The sequence below is a fragment of the Ambystoma mexicanum genome, chromosome 3q (genome assembly GCF_040938575.1).
Source record: "Ambystoma mexicanum isolate Mex_15411 chromosome 3q, UKY_AmexF1_1, whole genome shotgun sequence".
NCBI lineage: Eukaryota > Metazoa > Chordata > Amphibia > Caudata > Ambystomatidae > Ambystoma > Ambystoma mexicanum.
The window spans coordinates 595,403,788-595,421,637 of record NC_090926.1 but is presented as its reverse complement, the minus strand read 5'-3'; the positions used below and the strand labels follow the sequence as shown (position 1 = coordinate 595,421,637).

General features: G+C 45.3%; 1 protein-coding gene across 1 annotated transcript in view; it reads left to right on the top strand.

Annotated features, from left to right (window-relative positions):
* Positions 1-17,850, top strand: part of DDX47 (DEAD-box helicase 47) — a 413,891-nt gene that overhangs the window by 161,249 nt on the left and 234,792 nt on the right. Inside the window, exon 6 of the mRNA XM_069654450.1 lies at positions 4,368-4,439. Within this exon, the coding sequence (XP_069510551.1) occupies positions 4,368-4,439 (72 nt within the window). The remainder of the gene's footprint in view (positions 1-4,367; positions 4,440-17,850) is intronic.

Sequence of the window (17,850 nt, the reverse complement as noted above, 5' to 3'; positions counted from 1 at the left end):
ACTACAGCGATTGATTGTTTTCATTTCAAAGCAATCGCTAACAGGAATAGATTTGAAAATTATAGACCGTGATCTAAGCGATCATAATATCTTGGAGATCACATGTAATATTGCAAATAATCAATATAAGAAAACATACTATGGGAATGACCTCCAAGTAGACCAAGGTTTGAAGTGCATAATGTGGTCTGAACCGAAACTAGACAACCTAATAGATCAAATAATGCTGTCACCTGAGATGCCATATATTGAGGTGTTGCATGAATTTGAAGGAATACATAAGACTAAGGCAAGAGCTACAGGAAGTAGCGAGATAACCTATGATCCTATAATACGTGATAAGAAAAGCAAAAAATGAAAGATCAGAAACCTAATAGTCGAAAATCCGATCAACCTCAAAACACAAGTAAGATCAATAAAAAATAAATATAGAAATTATGTGACGCAGTATATATCTATGAAGAAACAAGCGATCGGGAATAAGACTAGTGCCCAGATTTGGACTTTGCTTAAAGAAGGGGCTGGAACTGTGACTAAGTTGAATATATTAAATGCAATAGGCGAAGATGGTTTGATGATAAAATTTCTCAAATTGTTTTGTCCAGGTTCCATTCAACAGCAACAAATGCAGAGGATCGTAGAGGGTGAAAATAAACTTTATATAGAGATGGAAAATATAGAAACGATAGTAGGAAAATTGAGTTCATCCAGGGCCCCGGTCCGGATGGCATATCGAACGCTCTTATGAAACAGCATCCTGTGAAATGGGCCAAAATCTTATACCAAATATTTCGACAAATACAAAAAACGGGCACTATACCGGTAAACTGGAAACAATCTATAATACTACCCATATACAAAAATGTAATTGCTTGATACCTGAAAATGACTTGTCCATATTGGATGCAGCCGGTAAAATGTATGTAAAGATCATTTTAGATGATTTGAAGAAATGGTTAAAGGTGAACAAGTTATAAGGCCATTACCAAGCCGGGTTTGTAGTGGGAATAGGTACAACACCACATGTGCATATAGTACAGGCTTTAAAAAACCAGGCAATTCTGGGGGAAAAAGGAAACTATATATAGCGTTAATAGATTACCGTCAAGCATTCGATATGGTATCCAGACCCCTGCTATGGAATAAGCTAAAAACCATGGGTTGTCCGGAGTACTTCATTAATGCAATACAGCAGCTGTATATGGGAACCTCTGTCCAAGTTAAATTGAATAGTGAGGGACTACTGACAAAAGAAATTGAAACGAATGTGGGACTAAAACAAGGGTGTATGCTAGCTGCTACACTCTTCAATTTCTAGATCAGCAAGATATATAGCTACTTTAACAAGGTGCAGTCTAATCCTCCCAGATTAAACGTGATGCAGATTAAAAACATGCCGTATGCTGATGACTTTATCATTTTTGATCAGACACCAGTAGGACTAAGTCGTACGATACAAGCTGTGGAAAAACACGCTAAAGGAAATGACCTACAGATTAACTCGGGTAAATCCAATATTATGATCATCGGAGGTAATCGGCTATCTAAACAAACTTGATAAAAGAGGGAAAATCAATGGGGAGACAGAGTGGTAAAGCAATACAAGTATCTTGGAGTGAATGTAAATGGCTCTAATGTGGATGACCTTTACAAAGAAGAAATTAAGGTCAAAATGAATATGCTTTGTTCAAAAACTTAGCTAATTTGAAAGAAAATATGGAAATTTCACTAGCAAACCCATAATATCATATTAATGACAAAACATATATTCTATTACTTATGGTGCGACATGTAAAACCATGAAAGGACAGCCAAATTGGGTGCATCTAGAATGCAGATATTGGAAGACACTATTGAATATTCCAAAAAGCTTTCCTTTGCTGGTGTTAAGTTTGGAATTGGGTCTGCCTTCATTACAAGCAATTATAAATTGTAATTCGCTGAACTTGTACGCTAAATGCAAAAGTACAGGAAGTTACCGAAATAGTCATTGGTATCATAAACTAGACACTTATGGAGGAAGTAGCCGAAACTATGAATAATTGGCAAAGTAGATGTCAAGAAAACATGACAGAAGCCGGTATTAGTGAAGCTTTACTAATGGGCAATCCAGCGATGGCAAAAGAAAAGATGCTGAGATGGGACTGGATTAAGACAAGAGCAGAGTGTGGCAAATATACATGTTTCAAAAATTGTGTATTACCCCACACTAAAATTAATGATGTGCTTAAGTACTTGACATACAAATCAACAGTTTAGAAGTGAAATAATGAGGTTTAAATTCAACCTGAGACCGATGAAGTCTGTCCTTGCCAAATGGGATATTGGAATAATCAAAAACAATAAATTCAGATTTTGGGAAAGTTTTGACGACATTGAGACATTACAGCATATTATGCTAGTTTGTAGAAACCTTAATACATTAAGATATGAATGTTTTACCAAATATTTCAAGGATTTGACAGTACTTAATAATGAGATTGTGTGGGAAATGTGTAGTGCACAACAGATCTCGCTGAATATAGCGATAATTAGATATTTGGTGAAATTAAAAATCATAGTCTAACAGAATATACCGCAATTTAAGAGAGTGAGACAGGCATTATGTATCAAAAGACATCTAAAAGAAAGAAGAATTGTGATTACCAGGATGTTAAAAGTATTGATATATTATACGGATCATGAGAATATAAGAATTCTAATAGATGGATGGAGTTACAAATTTGATAAATCTGAAAGTCAAAGGGATGACTTGCACAGAAATGTATAGCTGTGGTAGTGTGACGGGATGACTTGCACAGAAATGTATAGCTGTGGTAGTGTGACATTTTATATCTAGCCACCCGAAGCTTGCGATTAGTTTTTCTTGTTGTGTATGTAATGAGAACTGCATTGCAAAAGCAGAGAGAGAGAATAGCGAATAGATTTTAAGTCCTATGCAATTATGTAATGACTATTTTAGAATATTTGTGCCTTGATAGGTGATATTTTTTCTTTTAAGAAAGAGATACAAATTTATCTTTTTCTTATATAGAAAATACCTTTACATTTTTATACATATTTGTAAAGTTGATTTTCAACTAAATCAAAACATTTTTTCAAAAATTACTTGCTGTAATAGCATTTCTGGTGATTGTATCTGCTTAGATTCACATGCACCCACCCTTCCTCCCCTCATGGAGTAGAAGGAACATAGACATCTTGCCCCTTTTTTTTCTGTACTCGCACTAACTATAAGGCTCCCTCACGGCAGAAAAAACACAATCTGGGGTACCTCAACGCATGAAGGATTTTGGGTACACTACAAGCTACATTAGGGATAGTGTTACAGTCCTGCCCGTGTCGATGTCCCTTTCGTTCTTTGAAAGAAAGATGCAATACTCTGAGATTACCAATAGATGTCAGACTATATGCACAGCATGTGAATCTACGCAGATACAATCATCAGAAATGCTATTACGGTGAGTAATGCATGGCATACTGTTATTAAATATTGTCAAATAATTCAAAAATAACAGGTTCTAAAATGGATATGAACAGGCAGGCTAATAGATTCTAAAATAAATATAAATGAATATAAAACAAGATATAAACGGCAACACCTATTTGATCAGCTCACGGCACGGACAGGACTTAAATACCAGATCAGACTGGCTAACCCTGACGCGCCAGCGGTTGGTTTATTTTTTGATTTGCTACTGTAAAGGCTACTCTGTGATACCTATGAGCATCTATGGTTTACTATTGAAAGAGTCTTGCAAGTGATCCTATACTGTATATATGTTTCATTTATAGTACTTACCTGAACTTACAACAGTGTGCCTTGGAGTATATAAATGTCTATTTTTATATAACTGAAGTGTTTTCTTGAACCATGGTATGCTCTGAGATCTTTGTATCTAACTACAGTCCTCCTCCCTCTTTAGACTAAGCCTGGATGATCGACACTCTACCATACCTTTGAGTAGTTCAGGCTGATCCTAAGAGGTTTAACCCTGTTCTCACCCTTGGTGGGCTTTCCTAAATCCTGTCCTATACAGTGACATTTGTATAAACCCCTAACATGTCCACTCTACCATTTCCACCATGCACTCACACACATTATTCTGTGGCATGCTTCTAGTACTGTATGGACCCAACAAACCAAACGGGTAATGAGTTGTCTTTGAAAATGAAGCCCTGGCTGCCAGTACTTGAGCCAGGGAAAACTTGGAATTCAAGTGCTGCTATTTTGTTTGCCAGTTAGATGCCTTAACCCTAGAACACTTGGCTGAGAGAAGACCCCATACCAACCTTGCTTTGTTCTCCCCCAGAAGTCCTCTTCAATAACATATTTTTTTTCTTTATTATTTTTTGGTGCTCTGCAGGTGGACAAAATACTGAAGGTTATTCCAAGGGACCGAAGAACTTTTCTCTTCTCAGCCACCATGACCAAAAAGGTGAGCACATTTCTTTGAGTGGCCATGGAATCTGTCACTTTGTGGTCTGACCCTTCCTATACCTCTTGTACACCTCAGTCACTCGCTGTCTCCACCTGGTTCTCTCTCTCTTCCTATTTTACCCCATCTTTCATGTCAAATGTGTCTTCTCCCCCCCTCCTTTATTTCCATAAATACTTTAATTCTTGTAATGTGCAAATGGCCCCATATCATGAAATCGAAGTGGCTTAAGGAAATCTGAAGGGGGAAGAAGGTAAGCAAAATAGAGCGCAGGAAGAAATTGGTTATGCAGGAGCCTGGCATTCAGATACTTTCTGTAATAATGATTTGCTTGTAGACAAAAGTGCTGCTGTCTGATCGGCACATGTAAATGCAAAGTTTTCCTCCATTGGTTGTGATGGTAAATATTGAGATGTAGAAGAGTCTGGCATCAGCTGATCGTTGCATGGAAGGTGTGCGGGGGGAGGAGAGTGAGAATTTTGGACTTAAGAATTCAGGAATTCGTTCCAAGCAGGGATTTGCGGCTGTTGCTGGGTGCTTTGAATTGCATTTCTCAACTGATGGCCAGCAGAGATTTCTGTTGACCTGTGATGTCTGAAGTCAAGCCACATTGCTGGTCTAGCTACTGCATGTTGAAGCTGTTGTTACTGACGGGAATGAAAGTCCAGTTCGATCCTGTCGATAAAGTTGAGACACAAGAAACTGAGACTATTGTTGCCATTCACCATGTCTGTAAAGTAGAAACAGCAGACCAACCACTGAATGACTGAGCGGAACACTGCTTCCTTCTAGGAGAAGATGCACGCTGTCTTCACAGCTCTTTTTGAGAAACCTGACACACAGACCCACCTTAATCCAGGAGGCATACTCTTACCCACCCGTTGAACAAACGGGAGTGCCTTGATTACAGCTACTCACAGGACTCCCTAGGAGATACCATGAATGAATTTTGTTACTGTATATAGGCATACACTGAATCTTATCCCACACTGGGTACAAGCGTTTTGGGCAAGAATTGATGTAGTAACACTGTGTGAGAATACAACACTTTTCCTCTTGGTATTGGGTAACCCACCTTTTGGTATAAGCCTGTACTAAACAAGTTGGTAGTGTGACTGAGCAGCCAGGCTCATCTCAAGAGGGGTAAATGTGAGCTGTAGAGCTGTAGCAATGAAATTCGCAAATACAAGTAGCACGTATACTCAAGGTTTCAGTTATAAATAGTTATTTATTTAACACACATTTTTAAATAAGCGTTCTTTAAAAAGGGCAAGATATGTAACAATCAAATATACTTTAAAATACTTTTTCAGAATCCGCATAAGTTTAGTAGATCCTCTTTGGAGATGCTTCATTCACAAGGACAATAATGCAGAAAGGAAGGAAAAAGGTTATACAGGTTCTCGGGACATGTGAGCATACTTAAATCTTCCAATGAGGTCTAGACAAAACCTTTCCCCACAATAACAGTCTAAGACCAAGTTTTCAACTCTGAGGGACAGCAAATATCAAAGGCAATGGACTAGTAGAGTCTGCAGAGAGCCAGGACAGCCAAAGTGAATTGGAGCACAGTCTATGGAGCTGAGGCACTTCGTACTTAATAAATGTCTTGCACAAAGTTTGAGAGTTTTGTAGAAAATCACTGTAGGGTCACAAGCTGTTACACTTGTGGAGGGTAGAACTGAAATCAACGCTAACAAAAGTAGCTACTGCAAGTCTTAACTGAGAAGAGCAACGCTAAAGACACTGAGGTAAGTTCCCCAAGTCGGAACCGTACCTCTGGTTTTAAGAAGAGTGGTCCAGCTGGCCTCTCATGTTTCAGCGATGCAGATCCTGGGTTCCTGAGCCTCAGTTGTGGGGACAAGCGGGAGGATGTCTGAAGGACTCCTGCAGCAGCAATTTGGAGGTCGGTGGCAGCTGCCAGCTCCTTTCGGATCAGTGGCACTTTGCGGTTTCAGCACGCGATAAACGGCACCACAGCATATCTTGGAGACCGGTTGGGCTTCCTTCACTCTTGAGTTTTACACTCTGGTGAGGGGACTCGAGCTCTGGTCGTCCTGCTTCTGGAGGGTCCTTAGGAGACTCCTGGAGCTTCTGGCTGGATTGCAGACGTTGCACTAGACTACGGATTTCTTGACCCCTGGCACTTGGTTCCTGCAGCAGCAAAGTAGTACAGCTAGTCGGTCAAGATGGTCCAGTGTAATTTGTCTGTGGGTTAGTTGGTCCCACTAACCCAAGGGTAGAAGTCATCCCATCCGGAGCTTCTCTTGTCGATCAGAAAAATTAGTTTCAGCACAGCAGCTGGGTTTCTCCGGGCCATTCAAAGGTCCAGGAGGAGGCAGCTTGCTTCATTCATGGTTTCTTAGTCTGGTGTTCTTCCCAGTGGTCGACTCTGCCTCTAGTCCCAAAACCTTCACCCTTTTAAGCAGGTTTCTCCCATTCATGCACAGCCTAGGCTGTCACTCAAACAGCAGGGTGGCTGTCCTGACAGCCAGCCAGCCATTCGGGACTGGGTGCATTTAGGCATTCCTAGAGACAAAGGACGGTGGAGTTCCGAGAACCTCCCTTACTTCCTGCCCTTCCAGAGACACTTGAGCCAGAGGCTGGTTTCAGGACTGAAGCCCGCCAAAGGCAAAACGAACAAAGGTCTCAAACCTGGCTTGACACGCAGAGTAAAGCCCAAGAAAGACCTCACAAACAGATAATGGAGAAAAAGGAAGACTGGGGCCATTTTGACAAAATGGTCACCCATGGATGCTATACTGCAGTTGAGGATTCAGCCTGCGGTAGAAAAGCACAAGGGTAGGGAAATTAAACCACTGCCACCAGCGATTTAAAGTAGTGAGGGTAACATAAACAATGTTACGTGAGTAGGTAGGATAAGGGGCTACTAGGTAACCCCCAGCGCTCCCCATAGAATGGGGTGTGCTGGACCTACAAAGAGAAAAGGTAAGAAATGTCAATTTTACTTGACTATTCATGGGAACAGTAGTTCACACAACAAAAGGTATTTAAACCTTATGAGAAATCTAAAGAATTTCTCTGTGACCCTGTGGTGAAGGTGCTTTGTGTCACCATACAAAAAGTAGATGCCTATGGAGTTTGTCAGACTCCAAAAACAAAGGAAATATGTAATCCAAATTAGGTCAGAATACACAAGAGAGTGAGAAAAAAGGTCTTACTCACTCCAGGGTTCAAATGAAAAAGTCCTAAAGTCCAGCAAAAGAGTTGGGGGTCTGTAAGGATGAAGGGAATGAGCACAGAAATGAGAATTCTCCCGAACAGAGCGACAATGCCCTTTGCGCTAGCACTGGAAGGCTTATTGACGGGATGAAACATTCAATCTAAAATCAACATTTCATGGATTGTTCTATAATCTAAATTTCAAATCATTGAATCTAAAAATTTTTACTGTATTGTATAATTAAACTGTAAGCAAATAAGTTACCACAACTGAATGTCAGGAATTAACCTGGCTAGAGCCAGATATCGTGTAACTAGCTTAGAGGAAGACATTGTTTGGTGAAACAAGAGGCACGTGCACCAAGAGGTTATTGTTGGCTGTTTTTTACTGCATTGTATGCAATGGCCGATTATGATTGCACAAGTACACATATGATAATTATGATTTAACCTTCTCATAGCAAGTTCTCCAGCATGGGGTCTGGCATGGATTCACATGCTCATGAATATTCCCTTGGTAAAGAAAAAATCAGTTTGTTTAATTTCTGAACTTTCTCCTAACAACCAATCGATGAGCTCTGGGTCAAACTGCCCTCTAACTAAGCCCCTCCTCTGGCAACCATCTTCAGAGTTTTACCCCACGTTCAAGTGTTGGGAGTCCTCGTGTTTAGCTCTCGAACTTTTACTGCGTTTTTCGCTTTTTTGGAAGAGTTTTACTCTATTTTTCAGTCAATTGAGGCTTGTGCTCCATCGATCATCCTTCCGATTAATGGGGACCCGTGTTTCGGATTCTTCGGCGCCCCTTAAGAGCAGATTTCATTGAGTTTCTTTATGGAGAATTCCAGAAGATTCTTCAGGCCTACGCCGCATGAACCATGTCGGGCGAGAAGGATTCCACCACCTTATTCAAGCTTTGCTCTGAATGCGGTTTATGGAATGTTTTCACGGACGACAAACATTCCCAGTGCCTTTACTGCCTGTACCCGATGCACAAGGAAGAAGATTGTGCATCTTGCTGTGAATTCTCGATATGCACGTTGAAGGATCGGTGTAAGCGGCTGAATGAGTGGCTGCAGACCAAGGCCTCTGCACTGGTTGTGTCCCAGGAGCATGCCTCTCCCGGATCCGGGAAAGCTGAGCAGGCTTCTAAGTCCTTTGAGGGCACCCCTCCCGCGCTGGGCCAACAAAAGGCCAAGCATTGCGAGTCCGCTACCATCAGGGCGCCATTGTGGCGGGCTCCTCGGCAGCCATGGCGCGTTCTGCATCTCCTGCTGCATCGATCTCCAGCCAACGCTCCGGATCTTCATCCAAGAGGAAGTCTGATCACCCGGGCAAGCGGAAGGTGGCCCTGGAGACGACCAAGGAGAAGTCCAAATAGGGTACGGTGTCCGGCCTACCCTCAGCAGAGAAGGCCCTGAAGGAGAAGGCCAAGCAGGACAAGGTGTCTGGGCCACCACAAAGGCCAAGCAGGACAAGGGTCCTGGCCTGACCATGAAGGTCCAAGTGCACCAGACGAAGATGGCTCCCTCCATCGAGGTGGTAGTCGAGTCCCACTTGAAGGCTGCGGGGGCAGCCCTGCAGGGTACCCCTCCAAAGGCAAGAGTGTCCCTCCCGCCCATGAGGGAAACAGCGTTCCAGCCCATTGAGAACCCAGGAGAAGATGATGCTGGTCATCTCCCCGAGACTGTACCCTCTGGACACAAAGGGGCGTGGGGAGGCGGTGAAGTCCTCCAGGGCACAGATATCTCCACTGCGGATGAGGAACTAGTCTACCTCCAGACCATCCAGGAGATCGGTGACGACGAGGAAAATGTTGGGGTCCCGCCCTACGACGAGGGTTCCAAAAAAGGAGATAATGAGGGTGACGACGAGGATACAGTCGAAGAAGACTGAGGGACTCTGGACGAGGAGACCCCGGGCCCTGCCCCTTTGCCCCAGCTGCCTCCTGCATAGCAGCTGCTTCCTTCACCACAGCTGCCTCCCGGAGATCTGTCGGTGGACATTCTGCACACCCTCTATACCCTTGTATCTGAGATACAGAAGAGGATGCCGGCGACACCTCCTCCCGTTCTCCCAGCAGCTATGGTGCCTTCTACCCTGCTGACTGGGGAGCCACCGGCCAAGAAGAGGAAGAGACGCCTGATGCCTCCTGCTGCCCTTCGCCGCCCTCTCCTGTGCCCCCCACTGGTGAGATAGGGTTGGACACAGCAACAACGCTGGGCACAGACAGTGGGATGGGGGACCTCACCTCCTCCCAGATCCTCTCCGCCGGACGATTTTGTCTCGTTCCATGCGATGATATCCACAGCTTCGGAGCTCGAACCAGAGGAGAAGGAGGGTTTCTTATATCAACGCCACGAGGCAAAGGGGAAGACATCCTTCCACGGCCCCAGCGAAGCGGGACCGCCTAGAGAAGAAATATAGGGTGCAGGACTCTGTGCCCAAGTGCTTGCGGGCCCAACCGTCACCAGACTCTGTGGTCTCTGCAGCAGCCAAGAAGAAGTAATCGGGTTCTTCATCTTTCGGAGCGTCCACCCTGCGGACAACGAGGGGAAGAAATTGGATGCAATGGGATGGCGAATTATCTACTCTGCTGCAACGACCATCGAAGCTGCCAACGCCCTCGCTATCGTAGCACGCTACGACCGGGAGCTGTGGTTTAAGCTCGCACCTCATCTGGACTTCCTCCCCGACAACAAGAGGTCAGAAGCGTTGGAGATTCTGCAAGAGGGCGAAGTGGCATCGGACCGCGCCATCACGGTGGCCATGGACATCGCCGATGTGGGTTTCCGCCAGATGGGCAACAGCGTTTGCCTTAGAAGCCGTGGCTGGCTCAAGGCCACCAACTTTCGCCAGGAGGTCCAGGCAAGGGTTTTGGACATGCCCTTTGACGGAGACAGTCTCATCGGGAATACTGTGGATGAGTCTCTAAAAGCCACCAAGGCGGACACATGCCTTGGGCATGCTACAGCACCGAAGACCTTCCTTTCGGCCCTCAGGAGGCAAGTCGCCCCATTCTTCGAAGGGTTACGGTGGGGTTCCAACTCCCCCGCACTACCAATCCTCGGCCCAAGAGACCAAAAGGGGCCGCTCCAAGGCCTTCAGAGGAGGATGCCGTTGTCACCAAGGAACCCAAGGCGGCCCGTCTACCTCCAAGCACGAATGAACCGGCTGTGATGTCGGGCCCCCACCCGTGCACCCCGGTGGGAGGGCCGGTTGGCGAAAACCGGCGTGTGGAAATCCATCTCCACCGATTGTTGGGGGCTGCACTCTCGCCCGCGGACACACCCTAGAGTTCCAACGATAGTGTCCCCAAATACCACTGGTGGGCGAGCAGGAAAACCACGTCCCTCAACTGCTGTTGGAGGTTCGGGCCATGCTAAGGAAAGGGGCGCTAGAGTTTATCCAAGGTACTTCGTGCGAAAGAAGACCGGGGGCTACAAGCCCATTCTTGACCTACGACGGCTGAACAAATACATAAAGTCCCAAAAGTTCTGAATGGTCACGCTTCAACTCTGTAACGCTCACCTGATTCCCACGGAGGCACTGGTCCCGGCTGAACTGTTATAGTCTCTTCAATTAAGTGTAGAGCTCGGATGACTCTCTGGTCTGGGCTTCCTCTTATTGACCGTCTGGCTTGCAGGGTAAGGTTTCTGCAGGCGGAAGAAAAAAGGGTTAATGACCGTTTGGCTGGACTTCCTCCTCACTAATCGCCAACTCTCCGAAAGTCCAATGTCCTGGTGAGCTCTCACCTTAGGCATATAAATGCTGGGCTCTCCATCCTGCGACTTATGCAGGGGTGCGTGGGTTCCAGTTACGTCACTGGAGGTCCTCAAAGTCTTTTGTGGCCTTAGAAGTGGCACAGGTGCTGAGATGCCAAAAGGTGATGCCGCCGTTACTGCACGAGCAGATGCCAGTAGGTATAAAGAGTTTATAGTCTTGAAGAGATGGGCATCTTTAATGAAGTCTTTGCATTGTCTTTTTCAGGTGCCTGGATGCTGAGGGCGTGGTCACTGAGAGCACGACACGTGCAGTTGTACGTAGGTATGGGAATTTCAATGACACCTCAATAATGTCCCTTGTTTTCTGTTTTCAGGTCTTGAGATGTTGCGGGCGTTGTTCGTCCGTTGCCGTTGCACATGCGAAGTACGTGAGTATAATGATCTGTGACCTTATTATAGCGCCTCTAACAATGTTCTTTTCTTATTTGCAGGTGTCGGGACCTTTCGGGCGTTTGGAAACACGTAAGTGTTAGGCTTTCTTGCAGTCTTTAATGGCACTTAAATAATGTCTTTTCTTGTTTTCAGGTGCCAGGCTGCTGCGGTTGAAGAGATCGTAATACGCGCACAAAAGCAGGTAAGAAAAGTAAATGCGGCCACCTTCACCCGATTCCTACTTAACAATGTTCTTTGTCTTTACAGGTGCCGTTAGGCTGCTGAAGAGAAGGCCGCGAAGAATCCGTGAAAGCACAGATGGATCAGGTAAGCGAGTGCGGCTGCGAACGTGTTGCAACTTGCTAACCTTATGTTTCTTTTGCTTGCAGGTTCTGCCGGTGTCTGGATTCCTGGATGGTAAGTATAGTTCTCGTGTCTTTCTTCCACAGGTTGCTGAGCTGAAGCTGGAGATGTCACTGGAATGCTGGAGCTGACTCGGTGAGTGTCCTGCTGCAGATGCAGAATAACGCAAAACACGTTTACCCAATCGGGTGTGGTTTAAATAGTGTTGGAGTGATTGGGTGTCTTCTTCCTCAGCCTCGCCCAGGTAAAAGAGTTCCTGTGTTCCAGAGCTAAGGAGTGGCACCAGCCCCACCCAGGTAAGAAAGTAGTCCCAGTTCAGGGAATAGTTCCTCCCAGCAGAAGGCTGGGGACTTCATCCTGCCAGCATTTGCAAAGGTGAGTATGCAGCATGGTCTGCTACAGGTAGGTCCACCCAAGCACCTTTGCAAGAATTACGAGCCCGGCGCCGGGACTGAGGTTCCTTATGAGCCTGGTGCCAAGACATGGTCCAAAGGGCCCCAATAGGGGTTTGCTGGAGCCGGGGACGAGGGTCGTGAGCCTGCTTCCGGGGATGCTGGGCTTGACTTGGCTTCTCGGGAGCAGTGCTCATGACAAACACGTGCTCGGACAGCTAGAAGAGGGAGACTTTCTGACGTTATTGGATTTGGAGGATGCGTACTTTCACATCCCCATTCACAAGGGACACCGCAAGTTTCTGCGCTTCGTCGTTCAGAGGAAGCATCATCCATTCAAGGCCCTACCTTTCGGTTAAAGTCTGTGCCTATAGCCGTCACCAAGTGCCTGGCGCCGGTGGCAGCCCATCTGCGACAAGGGATCCACGCCTACCCTTACTTGGACGACTGGCTCATCCGTGCCAGATCAAGAGACACCGCTGTCGATCACACGGTGAGGACCGTCCGCCTGCTGACAGACCTGGGGTAATCAGTGAACTATGCAAAGTCCTGCTTGACTTCATCGCAGGATGCTCTGTTCCTGGGATCTTGACGCAACACTGTGTCATGCCTGGCATCACCGTCTGAGAGAGTAGCGGCCATCCTGGGCAAGGTGCAACGGCTGCTCGCTCTGAAGATCGCCACGGTGAGGGCCATCAAGTCTCTGCTCGGCATGATGTCATGCATTTATCTCATCCGACTGTGCAGCGGATGCACCCACTGCAGGAGTTCCTCGACGCCCGTTGGATTCAGGTGTCCGGAAGCTTCCAGGACAAGATCGCGCTCGACCAGCGATATGGTGGGCGTGCACTCTCATCTGACCGGAGGCGTGGATTCCAGGCCCCACCGCACCAGGAGATAGTAACGACGGATGCTTCCCTGGATCCCCAGCGCTCGCCAAAGAGGCCCAGGACTTATGGCATTGGGCCGTCGCTCAGGGGATGTTCCTCATCCTGTCATGGAAGTTAGGCAGGACCTAGTGGAGGACCTGTTCCTCAGATGGGGCAATCCCTAGATCGACTTGTTTGAGACTAACCCCAAGTGCCAGATGTGTGACAGCAGGGGAACCTGGGGGGGACGCATTCTCATTCTCTTGGGAAGGCCTCTTTCTGTATGCGTTCCCTCCGATGCTGCCGTTACTTTGAGTCATCAGTCAACTCAAACGGTTCCGGTGCCGGATGATCCTCGTCACACCGGAGTTGCCGAGGCAGATCTGGTACCCGGACCTGCTCAGCGTGTCCACCAGTCAAGCTGCCAGTGGTCACAGATCTTCTTGCCAGGGAAGGAGGTGCCAATCTTCACCACAATCCAGGGTCTCTGAACCTGAAGGCCTGGCTCCTGCAGTGCTAGAATTCGGTGGCTACGATATCCCGGCGGACTGCAAAGAAGTTCTCGCCAAGGCTAGAGCATAGTCTACTTTGAAATGCTTTGGGCTCAAGTGGAAGAGATTTGCTATTTGGTGCCATTCCCAGAAGATCGAGGTTAGGCAGACTTTGTATGCAGTACCCTTTAGGACCACTGCACACAACTAGGACTACAGGTGTAAGCAAACCAACCTTTGGTAGAAGTCTGTACTACCGTTTTGGTAGGGTTGCTGAGCAGCCAGGCTTATCTCAAAAGGGGAATGTTTGTTTGTTTTTTATTATTTGTAAAGCGCACCTAACACAGGGGGTAACAAGACGCAATAGCAACAAGAGGATTGAATAGCTTAGGTTACATAAGGCATTTTGGATAGAGTCCAGCTATGGTTACAGTAGTGGACACATCGACAACATTGAAAACCGGTATAATAAGTAAAGGTTATCCTAGGACAATTTACATATACAGAGAATAATTACAAAAGCACACTTTACATATAATATATTTACAATTTACAAGTTTTGTGTTGTATCAAATCGGGCAGGACGGCGGAAATACCAGTACATTAATTATCATGTTCCTTAATCCAGTGGATAAGATTAGACCTAAATTGTAGGTAAGGAAGGTCTTCCGTTAGGGAAGGTGCTAGTGAGTTCCAGTGTAATGCTGCTTTGACAGGGAAGCTGCTCCCTCCGGTCAAAGTACGTTTGAATCTTGGCACCAGTAGTAGGTTGGCATTAGCCTTTCTGGAAGGGCGGTGAGATACATGTCTAGTGAATCTCGCTATGAGGTATTGAGGGGCAGAGTCGTGGAGGCATTTGTGAGTCAGAGAGACGGATTTAAGGAAGATTTTGTCTTTCGTGGAGAGCCAATTGACAGTTCTAGTGTCTGAAATGTGGGCTTTCTTCGGGAGACTTAAGGCTGCTTTTAAGCATTCTTTTGCAAGATTTGAATCTTATTTGTAATGTATTTATTGCTACCTACATAAAGGGCATTACAATAGTCCAACTTGGACAGGATCAGAGCTCTAGCCAAGGTGATACAATTGTTGGAAGAGAGGAAGGGTTTGGCTGCTCTGATAGTTTACAAGTATAGGAGGTAGCGGAGGCCATTGCGTTTACCTGTTTTTTGAATGAAACTGTGGAGTCTAGATGGAAGCCAAGAGTTTTTACCTCCTTGGCCAGAGCAATGATGTTGTTGTCAATTTCGAAAGAGGAATAGTTTTGGCCTAGTTTGTTGAGATTAGCTGTTGTGCCTTGGATGAGGAGTTCTGTTTTGTCATCATTCAGGCATAGGCCTTGTGAGGCCAACCATGCCTGGATGATGAGGTACACTCTGTTTACAAAGGCCAAATCCTTGTCCTAATCCCCCGTCAGCGGGATGAGGATTTGAGGATCATCGGCATAGTTCGTGTAGGTGATACCCAGACCATCAAGATCATCAAAAAGGGGCTTTGTGAAGATGTTATACAGAGTGGGAGACACACAAGAGCCCTGTGGCCCACCATTGGTACTAGGCATCGGCCAGCAACTGCTAGCAGGGAGAAGACTTGCATTGTTCTGTTATTGGGGAAGGACTGAATCCAGTCTATTGCCTCTTGGGAGAAGTGGGCTGCCGACTCAAGGTGGTTGCACAGGATCCCATGGTCGACTAAGTCAAATGCTGCTGAGAGATCAAGGAGCAGCAGTAGTGCCGTCTTACCCTCATCTCTCAGCTCATCTATTTGTGTCTTAAGGTCAACCAGAGCGGTCTCTGTTCCATGTTGAGGTCTGAAACCTGACTGTCGGATTTCTAGGAGGTGGTTGTGTTCTAAGTATTGTTGGATTTGTAGGTAAGCCATTTTGTCGAGGATTTTGAGTAGGAATTGGCACTGTGGTGATAGGGCGGTAATTGGTAGCCATGGAAGGATCTAAGTTTTGTCTTCTGAGGAGTGGGAGGACCCAAGATTGTTTAAATTGTTAGGTATAGTGCCTGAGGTGAAGTATGCATTTATTAATTTGGTAATAAAAGGTGAAAGTTTGCGAGCTGCATCTTTTGAGTTGTGCTGGGCATAACTCCCCATGGCAGTTCGACGGTTTGAGAGGGAGGATGACTTTTTCAACCTCTTTGGTGGAGACTTTGCGAAAGTTGAAGTGGGGAAAGGTCTCATAAGGTGGAGTCAGGATAGATTGCGGCGCTGTCACATTGGTGTTACTAGATTTGGAAGTGGTGAGAAGGGTGTCCTTTTTGCTGTTGATCTTAGTTTGCAAGGTTATAACTTTGTTGGCCAAGGCATTTTGAATGCCTGTGCACCAGTTTTTATCCTTAAGGCATGAGTCTGGAATTCGGATGAGGGAATCTACCTCTTTCAGAATTGCAAAAAAGCTCTTTGGTATTAGACTAGGCTTGAGTGATTCGAAGGTTGTAGGAAGTTTGTTTGGCGGAGATCATTTCTTTTTTGTAGAGGGACGCTTGTTTACTTAGGTTATTCTTATTAATCCCTGATGGATCAAGTCTCCATATTTTTTCACATCGGCGTTTCTCTTATCTGATTACTTTTAATTGTGGAGAGAACCAGGTGTTCACATGTTTACAGGGTTTGCTCTTTCTCATTTTTAAAGGTGCTATGGCATCAAGAGATGATAGCATCACTTTGTTGTACGAATCTACCATAGTGAATGGATCTATGTGCTCTGGGATAGAATTGAGAGTAGGTAGTATCAAAGGGATGAGATTTTCAGGAGTAATGTTTCTTTTGTTTCTGGTGGGGACTGCTGGGGCTAAACTGTCAGTCTGCAGAGGAGGTGAGGCCTCTAGTGAGAGCATAATCAGATGGTCAGACCAAGGCTGCAACATTATGGACAGGACCGTAATTGGGCAATTGTGCTCGGCAATCCAGTCAAGGGTTCTACCTTTCGTATGGGTGGGACATGTGATCTTTTAGGTGAATCCTAATTCTTCTAATGAGTTATTAATTTGAGTAGCATTAGAGTCTAAAGGGTCGTTGAAACCCAAGTTAAAATCTCCTAGTATAAGACTCTGGGAGGAACTTTTCAGGTTGTTAGACATGTTTGTTAGTTCCTCTTAGAAGGATCCTAAAGGGCCTGGTGGTCGGTATATAAGGTGGATAGTTACAGACTGCGTGTTGGATATGGTTAACTTGGCGGTAAGGGATTCACAGGAATCTGTATTATGAGGTGGAGAGAGTTTCAATGTGAGGTTAGTTTTAGATATTATGGCAAGACCTCCACCTCGAGAGGTGGTACGATCTAATCTTAGAAGGGTATAATCATCTGGGATGTCTAGCATAATTGCTGGACAGCTGCAGGGTGGAGCCAGGTTTCAGTAATGGCTAGGAAGTCTGTTTTCGTTTTGTGAGCTGTAATGATTTTACAGAGGTCTACAATCACAAGTATTCAAATAAACTCTTACACTCAAGGTTTCTTGGTAGAACATGTATTAATTTATTTCAGTCAGTTATAAAATATTCACAAGAAGGAGGCAATCTGTTATACACAAATATACTTCAGTACTTTACACTGTAAGTTTCTGAGGCATTTAAACTACTTTGAAGGAGAAGCAAAATGGCATTGAGTACTTTGAAGTAAGAGTAAAAAGGCATAGGTTAATAAAAAGATTACAGTTACTCTTAAACAGTGCAAATACGTTGAGTTAACCAGAGGAGTTGTTGGGGATAATTCTCATTTATGGCTAATTTCCCTTAACTAGTGAGTCCCTCAGCAGCTTTGCTGGATTTCTGGGGTTTATTTTTTCCACCTGGTAAGAGTGTGAGCCTTTTGTGTATGTTGTACTTTTTGTGCTCAGGGGCTATGGAGTGTCACCAACTCCCTAGGCATCATCTTTTTACTTGTGTGTGTCACAGCACCTTTAGTGCAGTGACACCGGCATGTCTATTAGACTTCCCTTGTGAACTCCATTTCT